This window comes from Opisthocomus hoazin, chromosome 1 (genome assembly GCF_030867145.1).
Source record: "Opisthocomus hoazin isolate bOpiHoa1 chromosome 1, bOpiHoa1.hap1, whole genome shotgun sequence".
Taxonomy (NCBI): Eukaryota; Metazoa; Chordata; class Aves; order Opisthocomiformes; family Opisthocomidae; genus Opisthocomus; species Opisthocomus hoazin.
This window is the reverse complement of record NC_134414.1, coordinates 63,393,401-63,417,197: the sequence shown is the minus strand read 5'-3', so window position 1 is coordinate 63,417,197 and position 23,797 is coordinate 63,393,401. Positions and strand designations below refer to the sequence as shown.

At 42.2% G+C, this 23,797-nt stretch overlaps 1 protein-coding gene across 3 annotated transcripts in view; it reads right to left on the bottom strand.

Moving 5' to 3' along the window:
- FARP1 (FERM, ARH/RhoGEF and pleckstrin domain protein 1) overlaps positions 1-23,797 on the bottom strand; it is a 221,186-nt gene that overhangs the window by 28,579 nt on the left and 168,810 nt on the right. For 2 of the 3 annotated variants that reach the window (XM_075424046.1, XM_075424054.1), the window contains exons 10-15: positions 23,333-23,496; positions 21,622-21,690; positions 20,174-20,249; positions 17,752-17,992; positions 3,354-3,544; positions 1,377-1,466 (exon numbers count right to left, since the gene is read on the bottom strand). In XM_075424046.1, coding sequence (XP_075280161.1) covers positions 1,377-1,466; positions 3,354-3,544; positions 17,752-17,992; positions 20,174-20,249; positions 21,622-21,690; positions 23,333-23,496 — 831 coding nt within the window. The remainder of the gene's footprint in view (positions 1-1,376; positions 1,467-3,353; positions 3,545-17,751; positions 17,993-20,173; positions 20,250-21,621; positions 21,691-23,332; positions 23,497-23,797) is intronic. The other variant, XM_075424062.1, reaches the window with a different exon arrangement.

The following is a 23,797-nucleotide window of genomic DNA, read 5'->3' as shown; positions in this document are numbered from 1 at the left end:
CCTCTCTCTCCCCTGTTTTATTTCTGCACAGAGCAGAGCTAAGGTTGAAGCACTGCAGACCCACCAAGTTTCAAACTTCAAGCACGAGACTCACTCTTTCTGCCTTTTCCAATGCTGCTCGCTACTCGCTCACTCTCAGTGGCCTCCTGGGCCAGACACCTGTGGGGCAGAGCTGGTAGGCCTGATGATCACCTTAGAGCCAGCTGTACGCCTCTCAGTGGCACAGCAAATTCAAACTTGCCTACCACAAGAATAAAGGCCAGGGTGGGAAATGCAGTTGAGCTCTGAAGAGCTAAAACTTTCTGTTTCTGCAGCCACTGGGTGAAACAGAAGATGAAAACAGCGTATCTGCTGCTGGGACTGCAGCAATGACCACTGTTCCGCAGAACCTGGCCTCTGCGCTCGCTGGCCTGGCTTCCCAGAAAGCCAGGGTAAGCTGGCAGCAGAGCCACAGCTACCTGGCTGCCTGCAACAACCACGCTGCTCCAGCCTACATCAGCTATGTCTAAGTTGGCGTCAGGTCAACTGCGTCTGCCGTGTGGGGTCCTGGAACAGACGAGAAGCTGGGGAGAAGGTGTCTCTCCCATGTTCCCAGCTGGTACCAACAGACTCTTCCTTGCAGCACGTCCTCCTTACCTCAACACTCGAAGCAGGAGATGGCAATGCACCTCACAGAGTTTCATACACTGGGCTTAGGTTAGAGAGCTGGGAGGTGCAGAGCTGGCAGCGCTGATGAAATACCATGAGGGGTTTTGGATCCAGTGCCCTTTTACAGACAATCATTACTTAATGCCAAATCTTGTGTACATTGTTCTTGGAAGTTACACAAGACTCTGTCTGTGTGTAAAGAAGGCGCGTATTTACCTCGGTGATTTTAATAATCACGCTCTGATCAGATGCTACAGATCAATGCCTCGTTTAACAGACAGTTTCACTTACCGAAAAACCAGAATCATTCAAATAGGTACTCCACAATATTTCATGTTAAATGGAGGGCATTTAATCCAGGAGAAAACATTTATATGCCCCCCTAGGGAGCTACTTCAGTTTTAAGAGAAGTCATTGAAAACCCACAGGCATTTTTAGTAATTAGAACCACAAAGTATGAGAGCAAGAAAAAATAACTGAACTGTGTCCCAAGTTCGTCAACCTGATACAGTTTCGTAGTGCATGTTACTAACCACAGCACAAATCTCTCCTTTCTGCTTTTTGTGTTATTTCCTCCCTAGAGCTGTACTCCTGTGCACTACAGAGAATACCTGCAGTGCAGAATATAAACGTAGCATGGAACAGCTGAGATGTTAAATGGAGCAGATGAAGTACTACTGCTGACCAGAGCTTCACATGTTTCATGAGTAATGCTCAAGTAAACATACCGATGTGATGACTTCAAGGTCCTTCAGGTATGTTCGTTCTGTGGTCGCCACTTCTTTAGCAATGAAGTAAGCTTTCTCAGTTGGGAATCTCTGCAAATTGCAAAAACATTAGGTTTTCATCTGCTTTTATGGAGCTGCCTTCTGTAGGAAAAAACTGCAGACAACAATCACCAAGAGAGTTACAAACTAATGACCCTGGTTTGTGGTTACTGTGACTCATGCTTGAATGTTCCTAAGCCCTGAAGCCTTGAAAAAAATCATTCCTTGCAAACACAGGAGAACAAGCACTTTCTATGGGTTCTTGAGAGACTTTTTTTTCTGCCAAGGTGATTTCTACAACTTTGGGGTGCTGATGTTCCTTCCAGCTTATTCCACACATCTGGAGCAGGACATATTCTGAAGTTCACGAGGAAATCTTTTGCAGGCTAGATAACCATGTGAATCAAATTTGACAAATAATGACAAAAGTTTGTGTCAGATTATTATAAGCTTCATTGTCAGGGTAAGAATCTACAGTAAAAATACTCTCAAAAAAAATCAAACCTGTAAGATTTTCCCAGTGCGACTGGACAACCTGACAGTGGGAGAGGGGAAGGACCTTAGGGTATGCTACAGATTTCAAATTCCAAGGAAAAAAAAAACAAAACACAAAAACAAGAGGGGGGGGTTCATGTGTTATCCAAGAGGCAAAAGCGGTCTCAACTTCTTAATTCTGAAGAGCCAAAGGATCCCAACAGATCTTGCTCTGTGCTTCTCAGGAAGCAAAAAGGAAGAGCAAAACATCCACAGTCTTTTGCTTCTGCATTTCCTCCCTGAAGCTCAGTGACGCAGAGGATGCACTAGAAAGGGATGCAAGGGGAGACTGTGTGGGCATTTCCCAGTCAGTACACAACCCTATAGGAACCATCACCACCTGGTATACACAGCAGTCACTGGCTGCCATAACTTGGACTGGCACAGAGAATCACGGGTTTATTAACTGATTCTTAGCTTTTCTTCTTCTCAAATTTCTCTCACATATCTTGCTAACTATGCACAGCGGGAAAAGAGATCTCCCTTACACATGCTCCCACTTTCCAGCAAAGCCATCTAAGCTCTTATTTTCTTCCTCCTAAGATGCTCCAGCCTCAGGAGAAAAAGCAGGCAACAGCAGGGCAAGAGAAACCCCCTCTCACCCTGCAGCACAGGAGGGATGAGCCAGCAGGCACCCAGAACACTCTGGCTCATACAGGAGCACTTCTATCTTTGAAAAGCGGTTTTGGATGTGATGCTCCCTTACGGCATTTCTGCAACAATGGGGCTGAGCCAAACACTCCCAGCAGAACGCTGCAGGCTGTGGCTCGAAGAGACCGTCTTCTACTCCCACCACCAAATGCTCCCAGTGGTGCTCCCAGCAGAGACAGACTGGAGAGCCTGGGTTGGACACTCCTGCACAGGCTCAACGCTGTTCCTTTTCCTTCTGTCACCTGCAAATTTTCCCTCCAATAATACATTGGAGTTGACTGTTTTGTTACAACTACCAAACTCCACTTCTTAAAAACAAGCTAGATTTATAGGAAACCCTGTCAAAACAAGCTGTTAAAGTTGCAACGAACAGGACTGGCCCGGATTTATCCTAGATTCACCTTAGGGACACAGAGCTACCTATCTTCTCTCTGCTGCTTAAAGAGGAGCTGGGGCCCCTAACTCCTGCACCTCTGTTCAGGTGAATGACTCCAAGGCCCTGAGCCCTCAGCTACAGCAGTTCCGTGGTTCTGGCCCGACCCACTCCAAATTGTGAGTTTGGCCTCAGGAGCACAGGTATGCTCTTGGACACAACGTGACCGAGGACAGCAGATACGAAGTAACCCAACCCAAGTTATCTGTGTGGATCTATGATGAGGGAAGCGGCAGGGGGTCTAGATATTAGTCACTTTGACAGTGGTAGTCGCAACATAACACAGAGAAGAGAGCCAAGGCCAACTGCCTCTGCCTTACCCTTCTTTTGACTTCTTCCTCATCATCAGTCCTGATGCACGACGGGTCATTCAGCAAAGGGCTGATCAACGGAGATGACTGCTTGGCATCAGGGCTCAAGTTGGGAGACAAAGACATATTTGCCACCAATGGTCCTCCTTGGGAATTGATGGAAAGCTCTGAAAGGTGAGGACTGCCAGTCAGAGAACCTGCTAAAAAAACGGTAAAACAGAACTCAGTTAGGATAGGCTCCCTCTAGAAAGTACCAAAAAGAGTTACAACCTTAAGCTGCAGCATGTGAAATTACACTACACGACACAGCCATCAGGGTCCTCAAACTAGTTCAAATGGACTTGCAGCTAGAGGAACTGCATCCAACCAAGGGACTGGAGCGTTCTTTTAGCTGATGAAACTGGCTGAAATTAGTGTCTCTGTAGGGAAGGGATCAAGGCATACACGACTGAGCTGCAACATTTACTGCTAAACATCAAATTAATACCAAATTTTTCACCATTGTAATCCACTCCAGTAAAGAGAATAAATACAACAATAAGGGAGTCACCCTAGGAGTGCCATTCTTTCTAGAAAGTAGAACTTCAAAGACTCAAACCAGTACTTCACAGGGAGCTATAGGACACAAGTTAGAACAAATTTATCTACTGTAAGTCTAGAGAAAAAAAAAAACGATTACTTGCTATAGCAGTGCTGCTGCTAAGATCAGTCAGATCTAACACGAAGGGAAGAAACTACTAATTCCCCAATTTCTACACACAATGTAAGTATGTATATTATACCTTGTAGGTCTTTCCATGCTCCTCTGATTGTTTGGGATGGAAATGCTAGCATTACATTTACATAAGAAAAGCAATAGTTTTAATGCACAAAGCATCACAACTTTAGATTATCACAGATATAAAGTCCCATTTAATTTTGGATTAAAAATATTAAAGAATTAAGACAATTAATGACACTTCCATGGATTCATATACACTACATTAAATATTACTGAAATTAGCATTTTGTCTTCTGGGGGGCAGCCAGACTACTGACTGCACAAAAGAAACAGTTTGCCAAAACCGCCCAGTATTCTCCCAGTTATCCCCTCCTCCAAACCTCTGACAATCTAAACCTGTTATACAAGATGGATCTGTCATGTGGAAGAACATTTACAATTTGTATCATTTTGGCATCATACATTAAAATCCAACCAAAAAAATGTGACAGGCTCTCAATTACCACAGCTAATAGGCTGTCTAGGATTAAATGTAAAACACATACATCACCGTATACAATTAAGGTGAAATACATTTTGCTGTCATGTGTTTACGTCCTCCCTAGATTATGATAGGTAAGTGTTCCTGTTGCTACCACACAGCTGAGATACTCCAGTAAACAGAGGCACCAATATATATAATTAGGCTAGTAGTAAAACCTATTTATTTTCTGGAAGAACTCAAGATCTACTGCTAGAACATGAATGTTTTCCAGTTCCAAACCAGTTGATGTTTGTATGTCATTCCTTTGAAAATAGGAGGAAAAACACAACACAGTTATCAGTTAATGAAATCATGACAGTTATGTAGCCTATTATAAGTCAAAGTCAAAGCAGTATTTGTCTGAAATAAAGGTCTGTATTATTACAGCTAGCAAGAAAGGATTTACCAACAGTTTCACACTAAATCAATGTTCAGTGAAATTTGAGAAAATGCCACAGCTTGTTAGACAAATGTCAATTTTATTGACACTAGCACACAACTGTATACAGTGTTTTCAAAAGAAATGGAATTCATCATTGCAAAATAGTGAAACAGATTAATAGCAAGGTTGTAAGGTTAAAAGTACTTAACTCTACATTACAAAAGACATAAGAAAAATGGTATCACCTCAAACGTGGAAACAAAGAAATTCTGGCACTATGCCTGTCGTACGACAGCGAATATATGATTTGCACCTCTGTGAGAAGTTCACAGGCATTATAGTCTAGAAATTAAAATAGCACCTATCTGTGATAGGTAGATACAGATGTATCGACACACCTACCTACCTATTTATAATCCTAGACTTAACTTCTGATGTACTGGAATTTTATCAGTACAACTCCAGTATTTCAAACTATCAAATATTTCAAACTATATCAAATGGACAATGAATTAAAAAGATTTCCTAACCTACACTTGGAAGACACAACTTGGGAAAAGTGTTACGGAAAGTATCACAAAAAAATGTGCCTGGCTCACAGCATTCAATATACACCCCACCGATTAAAGACTTGCACACCAATACATCACTGACATTCTCAAAGTTACTTTGCAGGAAGTTGAAACGCTACAACCACCTTTTTGGTATCGATGTGGACATGAGCAGTGACCAAATCCAACCACCTACAAGCAAGAGCTTAGTTTGACCCCATCCGCCAGTATGCTGAACAAGTGAAAATTAAAGCTAGGTATAAGTAAGTGGCTATATTACAAATGGGCCTCAAAATGCAGTTACATTAGCACATTCTGGGGCCTAATTACAACCAACACCACCATAAGATGAACACATCAGATGCTGTTCTGGTAAAGGTGGGAAATAAACTCATTCTGCTGTGACAAAGTCAGTAAGTCACATAGAAATGAACATGGAAGGTATTCTCTCCCCCATCGCCAACCAATCAGGACATGTGTCATGCTGACGGGTCACGGCAATGCTGCGAAGTGACTTTCTCACGGAGGTGAGGAACAGATAACTTGCATTAACCAAATGGCCTTTTCTCAGTGTTTCATCTGACCTCCTGCCACAGAAGAGTATATTCATAGAGGCTTCACTCACCATCTACGTACTGCAGAATACAAAGAGAAGCAGAAGGGAGAAGACCAATCCTCTTTAGGAGGTACTGAAATTCCTCACATTTTACCCTAAAGGATTCATTGATCGACAGGCAATTATTAGCATGTCAGTTGCCAGATATCAAGTGGAACTGCACAGCACATCAGAGGCCTAAAAGGTTTGTGGCTGGTAACATGGAATTGTCTTTGCTCACACTTCAAGTGATTTTTATCTAGAATTCAGACTTGGGCCATCTTTCAAATATACAGGAGCCAACTATATCCACATACAAACCAATAGCCAAGTACAAAAGGATGTTTATCTAAGGATCGCTTAGGAGTATCTAAAATTATATCCTTGGCGGAGTGGGCAGGACTTAAGCATGTGCTTCAAATCTTTTCTGAACTCAGTGTTTTAGAAGAGAAACAAACACTGGTTGATGACGGTGGCAAATAATAAGAATGCACTTTACTGCAGTAGGCCAGATTTGTCCATCAATGCCAAAACACCTGGAGTGGTTCTTAGTTCTACTGAGCTACTTTACTCTCCAGACATTGGGAAAAGGGGCTGCAGCAGCGAAGGTGACAGAAGAAGTAAACCTTGATTGAAAGCTAAGCCGAGAAAAAAATCTATGAAATAACAATGGCGTTTTTTACATGGCCACAGGACATGAAACTATGGGTATCATCCTAGCTTTACATGTGTCTCAGACCACTCTCCATCAACATAAGTGTTCCACGTACCAAGTAAAATGAAGCCAGTCGTTAAAATCAAATACTTAATAGCTATACTTGTCAAAAGACACATCACAGTTGCTTGCTGCTATTTGGTGGTCGGAATGCATGGGAGTGCTGGCAAACTGCGGCAGCCCAGCCGGAGAAGGGCAGGCTGGGCTCTGTCCTTGGCTGGCTGGCCGTGATCCATCCCTTTGCTCTAGGCTCCTGTCATGCACAGATGTTAACCCGTAGGGACTGGTGCCGAGGTTGGCACCAGTCCTTACGAGACTTGGGCTGGCTGAGCTACACTGCTTTAAAACGTGCCTGCTACCAGGGATAAAACAGTTCAAACCAGTACTTTCAGTTGATGAAGAAAGTCCCTCCCAGAGGTCAATTCAAATCATAGGAACTGCCTGCTGCCTCTTTGTTGACTACGTAGACAGCATAAGATAACCTGAAATCCCTAGTTAGAGCCTTTAACCTGACACGGGAGGGCTCCCCTCTTTGTGAGGAAGATAAATCGGACTCAGTGTATCTTGAAGATATTCCTCCTCTACGCCTTTTCTCCTGAAACTCCTGAGTAACAAATTCATGCCGTTTAGTGTCCTGCTTCAGAAGAAACAGTTGCCATCCCTATACTCTGTGTTTTAACAGCAAGGAAGGGTACAGCACCGTTAAGATGCTCCTGGGTATGCTCCTCCTCAGTGGAGTACCAAGAAGTGAAAATGACTCAATTGTGGAATCTGAGAGTAAACATCAACCAGTACTGAAGGTGACTGAAATTCTGCTAGCAAATTTCATGTACAGCTACAGTGCTCACTAACTCAGCTGTTGAGGGTTATATTGTTTTCAAGGTTTATAGGTTTATTATGAGAAATTGAGATGTCTTAAGAGCCAGCAAAGTGCCTTTTTCACTATTTGGAACATTGCAGGGCTTATTCTCTCTTAGGCCTGCTCCACAGACTACTCTGCAGTCAGGGGAAGCTTGTGACATCCAGATCCCAGTTACTCCACTTTAAGGGCAGATGAATGTTTTCTAAACTCCAGGCCAGCAGATGAAATCCAAGCTGCTGCCCCTCTGCCCTTTGCATTACTGACTGTACCACTTACGAAGGCTCTTTAATAAGAAAGTATCTGACAGAGCTGCTGCTGCTGTGACCACACAGTTAAGTCTAGCTTAATTTTCTACAGTCACAGTGGTTGCATACGTCTAACTTCTACCTAGAAGTTATGGTCAGAGAAAAACACATAATACAAAATGACGTGGAAGACAGACAGCACCAGATGAGTGGCAGGAGTTTTCATAAGCACCTCACCGATGACTGAAGTACCTTAGATTGGAGAAGAGTTTAATAAGGGTGTCCATCATTTCTGTCCCCAGCTGTGAACCAGGCACAGTCATACTGCTGAGCTAAAAGAGATGTGGCATGGAGATTCTGCTCCCCCACCACCACCCCAACACAAGAACAACCCCCCACTGACTGCCATGAAAGCTTGAGGGGGAATAGCTCATCAGGCTGCACTCCTTTATTAAACAAAACAAGCTGGAGTGCTGGATACAGTTTGTTAGAAATAAAGATCCTGAAAAGTAGTTCTACATCAACCATAAATTTACGTACAAAGATCCCTGAATGCAGTACCAAAGAATGTGAGGAGGAATGGGAAGAAAAAACAGCTCAGGAAGAGATCGGATGTCACACATAACCAATAACCCTGCCTGGCTTGAAGAGGAATGTGACAGGAACAAAGGTTCACTTGGACTTCACAGCTTCAAAATGCGTGCCCATGGCAGGAGTGGCAGGGACTTGGGAGAATGGTGCACCTTCTCAATGACCCAATTTCCTCCTATTTAGGACAAAGCATCAGCCAGCAAATGGACAGAACAATTAAACCAGTGACAGTTTTACAGCAAAATACCAGTTAGAATGAGTAAAAGCCTTCAGTACAGGTAAAACTAAAAATAATAATAAAAAAATTAATTCCATGCATACACAGTTAAACGGCTTGACATGCTTACAGTCTCATCAAGCTTAGTGTTGGTTTAGTAGCCAGCAACCTCTCTGGTTGGTAAAGGCCCATGCTTTATTGGTATACTGCAGTATTAGACAGCGGTGAGCATGAAATCAGACAGTAACTGCTGTTGGCCTACGTCAGGGTATACCCACTTCTTAAGGACAAAGAGTGAACCTTAGAGCCTGGCAAGAACACAGGGTCACTGGGCATCAGTCCTTTGTCTAGCCCTGATCTCTCCAGACAGAAATAGAGCAACATGCAGAAGGACTCCCTGCTGTACCCAGAGTTAGGGTTGGTTTGCTTTTGTTTGTTTGTCTTTAAACCAACATGAGACAGTGCTACAATGGAACTGAAAATGTTCAACCCCCATGTAAGCTTATGCCACAGATACTGTCCATTTCAACAAGACGTCTCCCCAAGACTACAGTGATCCTGCTTACGAGCTATGGCACGCGGACACGACCATTGCTGGGGGCAGCCTTTGTCAGGAAACAAAGGGCAATCCGATCGTCCTCAGTGTAGCCCAAACGCCCTGGAAAACAGACCTTCTGCCCCCCTCCCTCCACTCTTCTGCTCTTCAGCGTGGTGTGCTTTCTCAGCTTGAGACTCACAACCTGGTGGGGGTTTTCTCCAAAAGTGGGGAGCACTCTACGAGACAGGATCACTGTAATAAGAGGAATCAGGTACTCCCAATACACATAGGTATTTCTGCAGTAAAAGGACATCGAGACAGTGCTCCAAACAATGCGAGGAACAGAAGATACACCATGCTTTGAGGATAGACACAACATTGAAAAGGCTTTTTCTCCCAGAGAGGTACATGCTGACAAAACAGTGCATACAATGAAAGAAAAAATGTTTCTCTTTAAACGGTATTAAACAAATGACAAAAATGAGAATGAAATCCCCAGCATTTTCAATTTTGGAAATTATTTTTGACTATCAAGATTTATTAAAAAAATCTATGCATGTGCACACACAGAAATCAGGAAAGGGCTGGATAGGTGAAAGACTGCCAAGCTTACGAACTTTTGTTAGTGTGTCCAGGTGAGTTTTTTAGCAGGAAAGGGGAAAAATAATGATTCAGCTAATCAAAGATTTTGAAGTGCCTCATGGAAAAGCAATAGGCATGACCTCTAACATTCACTGAACTAAACCTACCTCTGAGCTTGCTGTAAACCATCAAAGGCAAAAACCTGTTTTCTTCTCAAAACAGGATTTGCAGCATTTTAAAGAAAGCATCTCATCTAATTTTAACAACCTTGAAAGCTCTCAAATCAGAAAGCATTCATTTTCCTTCAATCTTCCATGTTCAGTCAGTGACAGCTGTATCATTACTGGCTTTAGAGTTAATTTTTATCAGTATTTTATTTTTATGGTTCTCAGGGGCCAAAACTTTACAAAAAAATCATCAATAAAAACTACACCTTAAAACTCAAGTTATTCTAGAGCAAACTAAGTATAGACCCTCATGTCATGCGAATTTATGATCCTAAGGTCTTTTAACCCCTTTACTGTAGCGACACCGCCATTATTTACATTCATACTTGAGAAAAACATGCCTGTGAATACACGGCTCAGCCAGGCACACAGGCTTTCCAGGTCTCATAACATGTAAAAGAAAGTGCTCACTGCTTTCAATGACAAACAACATAAACCAAGCTTATTCTACACGCTCTTTACAGACCACAGAATCAGAACAGAAGATAAAAGACTCTGAAGAACTGCTACACATCACCCAAACTATGCTTTATATTCATATGATGCCTTTGATTTTTAGGTAGGAGTTTTGTATTTTAAAATATCAATGGCACCACACAGCCTAACCATAGGGAGGAATGCAGAAGATGCCTTTGTTCAGGATCTACATGTTGCACAAGAATTATTTCCCTTATAAATAAGTAAATAAAATATGTGCCCTTGTCTAGGCATATTTCAACAACTACAAAAATTACTGAAACAGAAGAGGAAAGATTTTGTTAATTTTTATTTCCTAGGATTTGAATTTCCTTCCTTTCCAGAACCCGACAGCATGGGCAAAAATTTTCCTAATGTAGCTTGACTGAAACCAGAGTCTGCATCTACTCACATTTGAGAAAAGTTACACATCAGTCTAATCTTTGGGACCTCCTGATGTTAACACTGGCCATCAGCCACTTAAAATCAGTACCCCCCAAATCATCAACATCAAGCAGGAGACACCAAGAAGCAGCTGGGTTTCTGACAAAAGGATTGTTCCCCTACCACTTGTACCTGATAATAGCTACCAAAAGAAAGATGTATATATGAAAGATCATTTCAGAAGATACAATTTCCCTCACGTATTTAGGGTCTCTCTTATTTGGTATGGAGAAGAGGACCGATCCCCTAAATGAAGAGGAACGAGATGCGCTGAAATGTACAGAAGCTGCCTTAAGCAACCACACCGTTCAGACAGATAAGCATTACTGGAAGGCCAAAAGGGACTTTGGCTTCCTTCGCTTCATACATGCCTGAACACAGAACCTCTTTCCTTCACGCTCACTGCCCTTTTCAGCCGGTAACAACCACCCTGCTGGATGAGGTTGATCTCCAGCGGTCCACAGCCTTGTGCACACAGGTAAGTGACAACCAAGTCCTTCACCCATGTGTGGAAGTCAGGAAAAGCTTGGATTGTTAAATTGTTTTTCATCATTAGAAGTTAAATTGCAGCAATTAAAATTTCATTCTAAAGTCACCTCTGACAGCAGTCTCATGCCTCATTATGACAAATGAGACTAGTTAAACAAACATGGTATCTGACAGAATTTCTAGGTCAGACATCCTTTCTTACGTTGAATAACTGATCCAGAAATACCCACAATTCGTGCTAATTGCATATAAATCATACTGATGAGATCTGAATCACTGGTTTTCAATATTCAAAATAAGGTCTGCTTCATCAAATCAACTGGTCAACATAATTCTTGCTCTCTGAGTACCCTAAGAAACTAGTGGGGCTTTAAACTTTCAGGAAAAGAGCGGCAACCACGCTATGCCAAGGGGAACTGTAAATAAATAAGGCTAGACATTTTTACTGTGCTTAATATATTCCCCATTCTTCTCTTTTCCTTTGTCTTCCCAACTCTGGAGCCCCACACAAGAAAATTCTAGTTGATCATGGAGACTCTACATGTGTGTGAGTTTATCGTGGGACAGAAGACAGCAGAATTTAAAACATCTCTGCTTCTTAGTGAAGAAAACGAGGAGCTATAAACAGGTTTTAGATCTGTCTACCCCATTTTCCGTTTGATTTTCTCTGGTCACCACCAAGTAATTGCATGTACAGATAGATAGGCCAGACAGGAACTTCTGGCATGAATGATACTGCCTCAGGATGAATACAGCTGCTTCAACTAATAAAAGCTGCTCCACAAACTTCTGTGCAAACAGAAACCAGCCCCACAAATATTCAAGGGGGAAAATACAGGTCCTGAAGCAGTATGGTCTAATAATACTAGTCCCACTTAGCGAACCAATTCAAAAACCATTGTTTTTTCACCCTTTGCTGGGTTCTAATGATTACATTCAGCATTGCCAATGCTACTCTGTTGAGAAAAGTCTGTCTAATTTTGCATTCCCTTTAATCTCAAAGCAAGCTGGTAGATTGATTAAATTTATCAAATTATTAACATGCAACTCTTTCATTATGCTCCTCTGTTTACTTTATAACTGATCTTAGCTCCATCTAGATCACATGATGTACACTCAAACACAGCAAACCTAAAAACTTTCTGTTATATGTTGACATTTTTCAGCTACAGAAAATTCTCTTCAAGTTTTTCTTTGATATAGTTTGTCTTTACCGTGCACCGCAATGGTTAATAGGATGGTACCTGTTAGGTGGGCCTATGAGCTATGGGTGATGCGAGACAATGGCAGCACTAGGTGCAAATCATCTTCAGAGGACACCTCTCTGTCACGCACAAGGAACAGGTTTGCTAGGGGATACGGACTGAAACTGAAGACAGTGCAGTCTAGGCCATTCAGATATCAATTATTCAAAACTCCACACCTGCAATATCCTACAGAGGTCCTGGCTCCTACATCAACTTGCCACTATCCACACTTCCTTCATGTAGCCAAATTTATTCCCAGATTTTATATCCCAAAGGATATAAAGGCCACTGAAGAAAACCAGATTGTAGGAAAGGCTGGTATGAAAAAAAACCCCACAACCCTTCAGAAGATCCCAGGACATAGTATGTTTGAGCTGCTGGTGAGCTGGAGAAAAATTTAAATTGTCTGATACTGGTTTTTTTCATTCCCTGTAGCAGATGATGGAATATGGTCAAGCACTTGGAATAGCGAAGAAAGAATCAGAGTGCCTTTTATCTATAGACTAAGTTGTTAACCACATCTGCACTTTATTTTGGGACAAACTCCTACACTGCTTTTGCTACTAGACTCCATATTCATCCAACTATGCAGACAGAGTAGGTTCAGCACAGTGATAAGCCGTCTGGACAGCCCAAAAAGAAGCTTCCTCCACATCCTCTGGAAGGGTGGAAGATGGGTGGCTCAGGACTACTCATTTGGAGTAGAGGTAACTACTCAATCTTGCTGGGATTGAGCTCCCTCATTTGCAGCAACTGCCCATCTGGGCACTTCAACACTATGGGATTTAAAAGTTAATTCTTGTGAGTAAAAAAATTTAAAACAGCGAAGCTGAACTACCATCAGCCACTCTCCAAGATCTACTGGAATTGGTGGGAGAATCAAATCTTTACTTGGCCGATAGCTACCTCTGTTAGACTTGAGGCACAGGCATGCTTAGACCACTGCCGTTGACCAGGGTATGCAGATTAATCAATGCTTGCAACAACTAAACTGAACTGACAGGATCCTCTTCCCTGTGTGCTTTGTGAAAAAGAACCATGAGAATTCCCCCATCCCATCTCATCTGCAGTCTTGCCATAAGGTGTCTGTTCCTTCCTCCAAGGCCCTTCTGTATTTGTCCCACAGAAACAAACTCCCAGATGAATTCTGAGGGACCTGATCCTATGTGAAAACATCAATTTGAAACTGCTCTCACTTACCATTCTTGGCAAGCGCCCAGATATGAACCACATGTCTGGTGGAGGAATTTGTCCCACAGACTGTTTTTAATTAAATGCTTGTCAACTGATATTAAACTGAACTTCACTACCATAAGAATGCTGCAAAAATTACTCATCCTAAATGAACTTATTTCTTATGAAATTTACAAACTTTATTTCCTCAAACTGGAAGAATTCCGTATGTGTTAAAACGAAAACCACTTTAACATTTAAAGTAGAAAAAACACCAGATGATAGAAAACAGTCAGAGAGAAATCTTCATATCTCATTTCTGAGAATAATATTCAAAAGGGAAAAAAAAAAAAAAGCTGTTGAGATAGTTTATTAGCATCTAAGCTAACTCCAGCTACCAGCAGGTCTGTTCTTGTAAAATCATAAATCAATTCTCTTTGTAGGTATATGAGACAAGAAATCAGGCCTGAAAACAGTATTTGAAAGGATGCAAAATAGTGAACACCACTTATAAAATTTTATATACACTTAAATCCAAACCATATGAAATATATTCATTTTTCTTAAGTAGCAGAAACGACTGCAAATCCTTTTGTTGAAAATCCATTACTTGAACTCTATTTTTGCTGGCTAACAAAGCAATTAATTCATCTGTCCAGACTGCTATTCCTTTGCTGTATAACATAACTACTGGTGTTCTTGCTGCACAGGCAGCAAAAAAATCAGACGGAGACTCATGCACCCACTCCCCATGCTCACGCTATCTGCTAATGTAGGCTTCAGCTAGCTATATTTCATCTTAAATACTGAGAAGTTCAAGGCAATTATTTTACAGCTATTCTAAATCCAAAACACAAACCACCTTCTTTTAGAATAATATACAAACAAGCTTTTGCCTAGTTATCAATCCTGCTGTTTCTAGGTTCATGCTTTAAACTACAGGAACAAAGGAGAGCATTTCCAGTCACCAAAATATCACTGTCTAAAGAGACGATTTAAATCACTCTGGTTCAAAAATGAGGTATCTAACCTTTAAGAAAACCAACACACTAAAGAGGGTGAGCAAGTTAAAACTTCTATTTACATGAAGATATATTTTCCTGCAAAAAAGTAAAGTATATAACAAGACATGCCTAACTACTGTAGGTATCTTTTAAAACATCCTTAATTCAGATTAAACTCTGTTAAAATGTGCATAGACCAAGGCATTAGAAAAATTAAAAAGACTTCTAATTCTATTATTTTTGTAAAAATGATCTTGAAAATTTTACATTGTCTAGATTTACAAAGTCCTGTAACCTGTTTATCAGTACTTATGTGGGTGGATTCATCATTGCTGCGTGCATGTACTGCATGATGCATATCACTGCAAGTGACCTGCAGTTCAGTCAGTGCTGTTCTTGACCACCTAAAATTCTCAAATTTAGTTCCTTTCCCCCACAAGAAAAATATATAAAAGTTAAAATTAAGGCCAGTGTTCAAGAGCATATATTGTCTCCCAGCTCTAATAACTACAGGACACCTTCCATACAGGAGACATTTCATCCAGATTTTCCTAATTATCTTGGAGAAACCAGAATCAGCTTTTATTAGTACACAGCCTTAATTCTCCATACTTTCAGCTGGTGAAAAGGAAGTTTACAAAGAATTAGTCTCTCTGCCCTTCTGTAAATGTGCCAAAATCTCTCTACTCTATGTATAGTACAGAAGACAATCAGCCCGGACCACTGTTAAGTCCCAACACTGTGTCAGGGGATGAAAAATTTATGAGGTGGCACTATTAAAAAACCAGCCTATGACAGACTAATTGGATCCTGTACAGATAAAGATTTTTCATGATCAAAGCAAAAAGTAAAATCAAACAGTCACCATCTCCAAACCCTGCACCAAAAATTACCCATGAAGGAACTTTGATGTCTCTGTGAATAATTCCAGAAAGAGTAAGGGGAAAAAACTCTCTTGCAATTAATCTTTATACCACACTGATAAAGGATAGTAAGGATTGCCTTGCAACTAATACTCATACCGCTCTTCATTAGAGCTGTTTCAAACTAAGTTTTTTTCACTTGCATTGTATCTTTCAGCTTGTTCTCTTTCTTGCCCAAGGAAGAGTTTGGAGTTTCAAAATGTCCATCACCAAATCAACCTGTTGAACCCACAGAAGAAAAAGCCAATACTGCCATTGTTCCTGTATACGTGCCTAATCCGTATCCTCAGTTCATCAGCTAAGATTATAAAATGGGTTATGAAGATGAGTAGACCAAACACATTCTTGCTATAAAAAGATTTTCCAGCATATTTCAAGATTTCAACAAGTGTTGGTCTTAAATACCAAGCTGCCTGTATTTGGCCGTAAGTTTAATTTTTTTCTCCTAACTCTGTTGAGGCACTCACAAGTTTCTCTCCTTACATGGGAGAGAAAAAAAAATTGTAATAGACATACAAAAGAGCACAACATACCTACTTCATTTCATCTTTGTTTGTCAAAATAACTAGTCAAATGTCAAAGAAGCTACAATATATACCTAAAATACGACTTCATACAAAGAATAAGTGAGCATATAAAATCTTACAAAGGTACCTAAATCCATAATAATTTTCCTCTCCTCTTGCCTTTCAGAGGAGATGCATTACTGTTAAGCTTCACTGAGACTTATCCTTATTATTGTATTTCTAGCATTCCTTCCCTCTGGCTGGTCAGTACAATGGTAACATTTGAAACAGCCCATGCTCTGCAATTATTACCAGATACTTTTCGTGAGCCCCAGAAGATGTAATCACTCTAATGAGCAATCATAGCATCCGCTGGTCTCATACGCCCCGGTCCCTAGCAGCTGAAGACCTGCACACCGTCTTCATCACTGAGGCCAACAGACACATCCTCCTCTACCTCCTCATCAAGCTGAAGGCTTCCAAAGGAATACTTATTTCTAGGCATGGGAGAGGACCTCAGCACAATAGGATTTCCAAACACCAGGGGATGAGTGAAAGGGTTAATGATTTCTGAGTCAGAATCGCTAGATTCTGTCCCACTGCTGGTGGAGCCCTCCATCATCTGGATTGCAGCCATATGATCCATCACGCCACTGGCATGCAGCGACTGCATGACTGGGCTCTGCTTCGACTGTGCCCCAGCTGGCATACCATTGACCATCATTTTGCCTTCTGGAGAAGACATCTTAGCCACCCTGCCTCCTATACAATGTCTCTCTGATCTACACTCCTGCCCAGGGGTTGAGGATATCTGGCTCAGGATAAATGGATCTGTAATTGACTTATTGCAGAGATTTGGGCTTTTCTGTGCACGAGGCTGTTGAGAACCTGGAGAATATCTGCCATACCCATGGCAGCTACTGGCGTGGCTATCCTCCTCCCCAGTCCTCACCCTGCAGTCATGCCCATTTTCCGAGACATAACCCTGAGAGCCAGTTCTGCTCAGGCTCATGTTAGGGCTTGACCCTTTGCTGCTGGGAGGCAATGGAGTGGCCAGCGGACTACGGCTCCCTGGCCCTTCAAACATTTCGTCAACCAGCGAGCTGTGTCTTGGCATCCTGGGGCTTCCCCCAGTGTAGAACGAGAGATTAGCTGGGTTATCATCCAGGTACTCTTCAGACAGGTACTGGGAAGACTTTATAGAGGCTGAGGAATCCCTGTATCTAGTTCTATTGAGATTTTCATCTCTATAGTGAATGTAGGCACCACTGGTCAAATCACCCTCATAATTGTCATTTGTTTGGGAATATGACCGGGTTATTTGTCCTCTGAGAAGATCATACTCGCTATCTACATCACTGCAGTCAATGAAAGGAATGGAGGTGCTGCTGCCATGAGCAGCCCTGGAAGCTGGACCTGTGCTTGGTTGCTGTGACTGAGGTCTGTTCTGCTGCATCCTGTCCTTAGCAGCCTCCTCTTCTTCCTCCACTGTTGACACCACTGCTCCATCCACCTTTCTGCCTTCCTTTGGGCTCTTCTTCAAGGCAGGGCTCTTGCGCTGTCCAGTGTCTTCTGCTGAAGCCTTCAATTCCTTCCCTTGCCGGCAGCTCTGCACTGCTGCAGCATCATTGTCATCTCCATAGGCAAAGCTAGAGCTCTGAAAAGACAAAGGAGGGAAGGCAAGGGGGAGACAAAGGGGGAGGGAGGGGAGAGGTTTGGGAGGGAAGAGAGTCAGAGCAAAAAAGGTTGTGTGTAATTACGCACCAGAATTTTGCACTGCATCTTGCAGCAACATAGAAGACTCTCGAAAGCAGAAGAGGTAACCCAAGCTTGAAAATGAATTAGAAGAAAAAGAGAGGTCTCTGATCTTAAGAACAGAAAAATACTTAAGCTAAGCAAGGGAAGAGAAGGCAGACAGAATGTGGTGATACGTTGAGGTGTTTCAATGCCCTAAGGCACCCATCAACACTAAGAACATCAACATGTTTGCACTATCTGAGAAGCTGGAGGGACAAAAAAGATAAACATGCAAGGCAAATTTTGCACAGCCTATATCCATACACTCAAAAGCCATGTGTGGGCTTTTGAACACCACACATCCAATTCTTGGAGCGTAACTGCCACTAATTCCTGGGCTGGCTTTTCTGCACACAGAAATACGTCACCTCTGCCCAGTAGCCATGCTCCACCTACCTGAACTTGTCTTAGCAATATTGAAAAACCAAAAGATATTTGAAAAGGGCTGCATTTACAGCCGAATTTTCCAAAGTTCTTAGATTTTCACGAATGAAGGAGCCTGTGAATATCAAAAGGAAGCAATGCAAGGAAGGTGAAGGTGTGGGTATCATTCTTAAATACGTTAACCTAGTAGCTTGCTCCTGCCATTTAAGCTCTACCTAATGTAAGGTTAGGTGATTAAAGGTTTGCCTCCACACACACAGATGAACAGAGAGAAACACTGGCAGGTAGAGCAACCCCAGTAACCTGATCAGGGAAATGGAGCTCCCTGACCTGGCTCTTCTGCGGGCTGTCCCAGTAGAGCCATCAGCCCACGGTCTGGATGTGTCTGGGATGCCAGCAACTGGGGAGATCAGAGCATGTGCATATTGATTGGGTGGGTAGGTCAATGTGCAATTGCTAGGAAACATTAAACTGGACTAGCTGGCGAATAGAACAAGAGAGCTGGGAGACAAGTAGTGGAGCAGCCATAAGTCAGGCCAGACACTGGGGAGACCATGGGGCCTGAAGGTCAGTTACTGGTAATGTCGTAAGTCTGGACCAGCTACTGGAGAAATACCTTTGATATGCATGTGTCTGTGCGTGAGGTAACTGGGAACCAGGGTACTCAGCTGTCAGTTACTGGGTAGATTGGGTGTCAGTTACTGTGTAGATTGGCTGTCTGAGATGAATTACTGGAGGAATTCAGAGTGAGTGAGTGTGCGTGTGTGTGGCTTGTACATCCACTTATCAGCCAGTGAGAGATGTGGGGACCCAGGGGCCCACTACTGGATAGACTGAGTGTCTAAGACCAGCTGCAAGAGGGAATATATCATACATATGTATATATATATTTTCTGCTGATGAACTTTCATCCCGATCAGCCAAAAAGTGGAACAGGATGAGGCCACTGGCACTGTTCATGCTTGTGGGAGTGCTGTTTTCTGTTTGTGTTTACCTGTGTGGCTGGCTGTGTGTATATATATCATCTATGTACATTTACGCTGGTGCCTGTTGTGAATACATGCTCAGCCTTACTACTAGCTGAATCTGGGAACACGCAGCTGCTGCAACATTGCCAATATTGGGCTACTGGATTTGCAAACTCCTAGCGCATAACAGCTATTAACATAACACAAATACATTAGGTAGCTACCAAAAACAATGGCTTAAAAGTCCAGAGCTGAAATCTTTCTGAGGAAATAATTCTTCTCCTCCCTGGTTAATACAATAAAACACCTTGTCATGGGCAATGAAGACTCCCCAGTGAACGAAAAGCACTAAACTTTTCACAGATGCAATAACCAGCTACAACCCAGGACATCAGCAGTAACACTGTGGATTGCAATTTTTCAGATGGTCATTAGTACAGCTCAGAAAAGCTCACTATTTATGTTCGTCTGGTTGCCTGGAAGCAATGCTGTTCCACAGTGGAAGTGAACCTGTTCCACTTGCAAAACCTAAAACTTCCGAGCCTAAAACCTAGGCTCCTCAGCTCCCAGTTAAACAGAAAGCGAGCAGAAAACTATGCTTCTGGAGTTTCAGAACAGCAATCAGTTGAGGGTAATCTAACAAGAACTGTTTAAAAGGCATGATCCAAGCTTTCATCAACATCACTGACTTGTTTTGGCACCTCTGCATGCTTCTCTGAAGGCTGTGCAGTCATATTCCTGATGGAATGAATCTTGCTGTGTTTCCTGGAGATAAAAGGAAAATCACAGTAAAAAGCCATTTCATTTTTTTCTATAAATAGGAATCAAGACACATGACTCCTTTAAAACAAAACCTTTGAATAGCGGCCTTCATAAAAGCTTGTTCCAAAACAGACTAGCATTTCCTCTTTCTGTAAAATTTAAATGGTCTACGTGTTGCAAACACAGCACTGTAAGAAAAGGGAGAGGCACTGAAGCAAAAATGGTCTATCACCAGAACATCAGTCATGAGACAAACTGTTGTCATTGTCTTAGTGGCATTTTGGCCATTACTTTCAGCTCACCACGAGCAAGATGAGTTCAGACAGAGCTGGCTCTAGCAAGTTGGAAGCTTTCCCTGGAGACCTCTCCCTGGAGGTTGGCTATATGTGTGCCTGCAGCCCAGAAGGCCAACCGTGTCCTGGGCTGCATCAAGAGAAGCGTGGCCAGCAGGGTGAGGAAGGTGATTCTGCCCCTCTGCTCTACTCTGGTGAGACCCCACCTGGAGTCCTGTGTCCAGCTCTGGAGCCCTCAGCACAGGAAGGACATGGACCTGTTGGAGCGGATCCAGAGGAGGCCACAAAAACGATCTGAGGGCTGGAGCACCTCTCCTATGAGGAAAGGGTGAGTGAGCTGGGGCTGTTCAGCCTGGAGAAGAGAAGGCTGCGGGGACACCTTACAGCAGCCTGCCAGTACCTGAAGGGGGGACTACAAGAGACCTGGAGAGGGACTTTTGACAAGGGCACAGAGTGATAGGAAAAGCGGTAATGGCTTCAAGCTAAAAGAGGGTAGGTTTAGATTAGATAGAAGAAAAAAATTCTTTACTGTCAGGGTGGTGAGGCACTAGAACAGGTTGCCCACAGAAGCTGTGGATGCCCCTCCCTGGAAGTGTCCAAGGCCAGGATGGACAGGGTTTTGAGCAACCTGGTCTAGTGGAAGGTGTCCCTGCCCATGGTGGGGGGTTTGGAACTAGATGATCTGTAAGGTCCCTTCCAACCCAAACCATTCAATAATTCTATGATACCTATTCCTGTTACTTTGTTTTATTCTGAGGTGAGTATGTCTGTTTACATACATTAAACACATCCCACCCAAGAGGTTGCAAATCAATATGGGAGGAAGTTACCTGTGATGGTAGGACACTCACTGCTGAAAAACAAACTGAAGACTACTGATTTTAGGTAAACTATCAGTTATGCCAACTTCTGCCAAAACATTCAGGATCAAGGGGATATTATACAAGTAATAAACTGTCCAACCAGCAAAGCAGGATATTTTTTACTTGGACTGGTGTCAAGATCTTAGAATATAACTAGCTGGAGATCATCACTTTTCTTTCATTAAAACTTATCAGGATAGTTCATTTATTTCCTCTCACCTTTCAAACTGCACTTTTTTGTGCCCTCCTTCTTTAACATAGTCAAGAACTTGCTTCTGAGTCCGACCACTGGAAGAAAATCACAGTTAAAACAATTAATACAATATACCACCTGGTCACCATAAACATGTATGTGGCCTACACATGAAGTCACAGAAACCAGAAAAGTATTTGTCACTATCAGGAGAAACTCACATAAGATCGTAAGGAATGGGACCTGGTCAGATAGACACAAATTTTTATCATTTCATATGTTACTTGCCTGTTTTTTTTGCTATGGAGCTACTTTTTGATGCCATTTCAGACCTGCTTAAACTCAGTTGTGTGCTCTTTATAGGGTATTACATTACTGGGAAGTTCACCACAATAGAAACTGAAGCAGGAACTAAGTTTTCCTCTCATGAACAAAAAACATTCTTGAATCCTTTTGAGTCAAATTCCAGCCTTACCTGGTATCAGTAAACCCTGTAACTGAGTTGAAAACTGCTGAAATGCATTTCTTGACTGAGTTGCTGCTATTAAACACATCAACTAAACGTACATACATTTTGTGCAGAGATTTAGGCTGGAAATCGCACTCTTCGTTTCTGCTATAGACCATGAAAAAGCAATGAGAAAGTCCAGCACTTCCTCTCGTGCAAATTTATAAACTCCAAAGGGAACTGAGAGCAGTAAAGGAAACCCGCACCTCAAGAATGCTAAATAGAGAACCAAATCCTTCCCATTCATTAGAGGCTTTCAAATAACTGAATTATCACAAGGCCTGGAAAAAGTTACTAAATGGAGGTAGCACAGATCCCAGTGAGTGGAGGGTGTAGCCAAAACGTGCTCTCCAAACCAGAAGGTAAGTTGAATGCACCTAAAGTCTTTTGTTTACTCATGCAGAAACTTAACAAATTATAGCCTTTTCAGCCTAACATAGGTCCTTCCATCTTAATTAATTTAGTTTGGAGACAGGAAACACAGTGGGAAGAGAGTTACAATGGCCATATCTACTACGTTTTTGTGCAAGGCAATTACAGTGTACAGTTTATCTCAGCAACGAGAGTTTCTGGCTGTTCAACTTATATCAGTTTTGCAAACAAACTCAACTGTATGAACAAAAGGATTTGCCCCTCTGGCAGACACAATTACAGTATCTACAAAGAGGCTTCTGCCAGTGTAAGAAAAAAACTCAATAACCCAACTATTAAAAACTTTTCCACAGCTCTGACAATATCGCAGGTAGACTTGGTCTTGGCATAGGTGGTCATCTTGCATAAATCCTTTGCAAGCATAAAGGTCTCAGCATAAAGAGAAGCTAATGCTTTTAACTGCATAGAGATCAGTTTACCACAGGGATATGCAATGAAAATACAAATCTCTACTTTGATACATAGGGAAGATCCCATCCTAGAAGCAGAGGATTCAGAGAGTGCCAAAAATTTTCTAACTGGTGTTGCTTTGGACACAGAAGGATTTTCTTATGTGAAACCAGCTGGAACCTATACACTTCATATCTTACCTCCAGAAAGCTACTCTGCAACAGCTACCACAAAATGAATGTCGGCTTTTTCCAGACACTGTTCTTTGCACTGTTCTGGCTGAGAAGATGCAATGGAAAATATACAGGAGCAAATTACAAAGTAAAAAAGAGGAGCTGCAAATAACAGGTGGATGTGATTTTGGAATGAGGAAGCAAGGAAGGTGGGAAGAAGAATGCAAGTCTCACCTGAACCTAAATGATGAACCTCTAGAAAATAGAACAGGTTTAGGCTTCGGTTTAGGTTCCTCAAAAAGCCTGAAAAAGGCATGGTGCTCCACACAGATCTTCCAGAAACACTTGCAAAAATCTCGACTGGCCATAAGGAATTCCAGGGTGTCCTGGAATGAACTCTGAAAGTTGAGATAACATTTGCAATGTGAGCAAGCAAGCAACACACATTACCGAGATGCACTGACAAAGCAGGCACTATGCTACAAAACCAATCTTTTTCCCAACTCATTGGCTTTCAGGCTTAACAGGCCCTATCCTTCCCACTTTGAGACATCACCGATCTGGCTGGCAGTATCAAAGCTATTGCTCAAACTTTGACAAGAGACAAAGCAATAGTCTTAATGTTAACGAGAAGAGGTGGTTTACATGTTATAACTTAAGAACTGATGATATAGTACCAGAGTCGCAGCCAGAAGATGA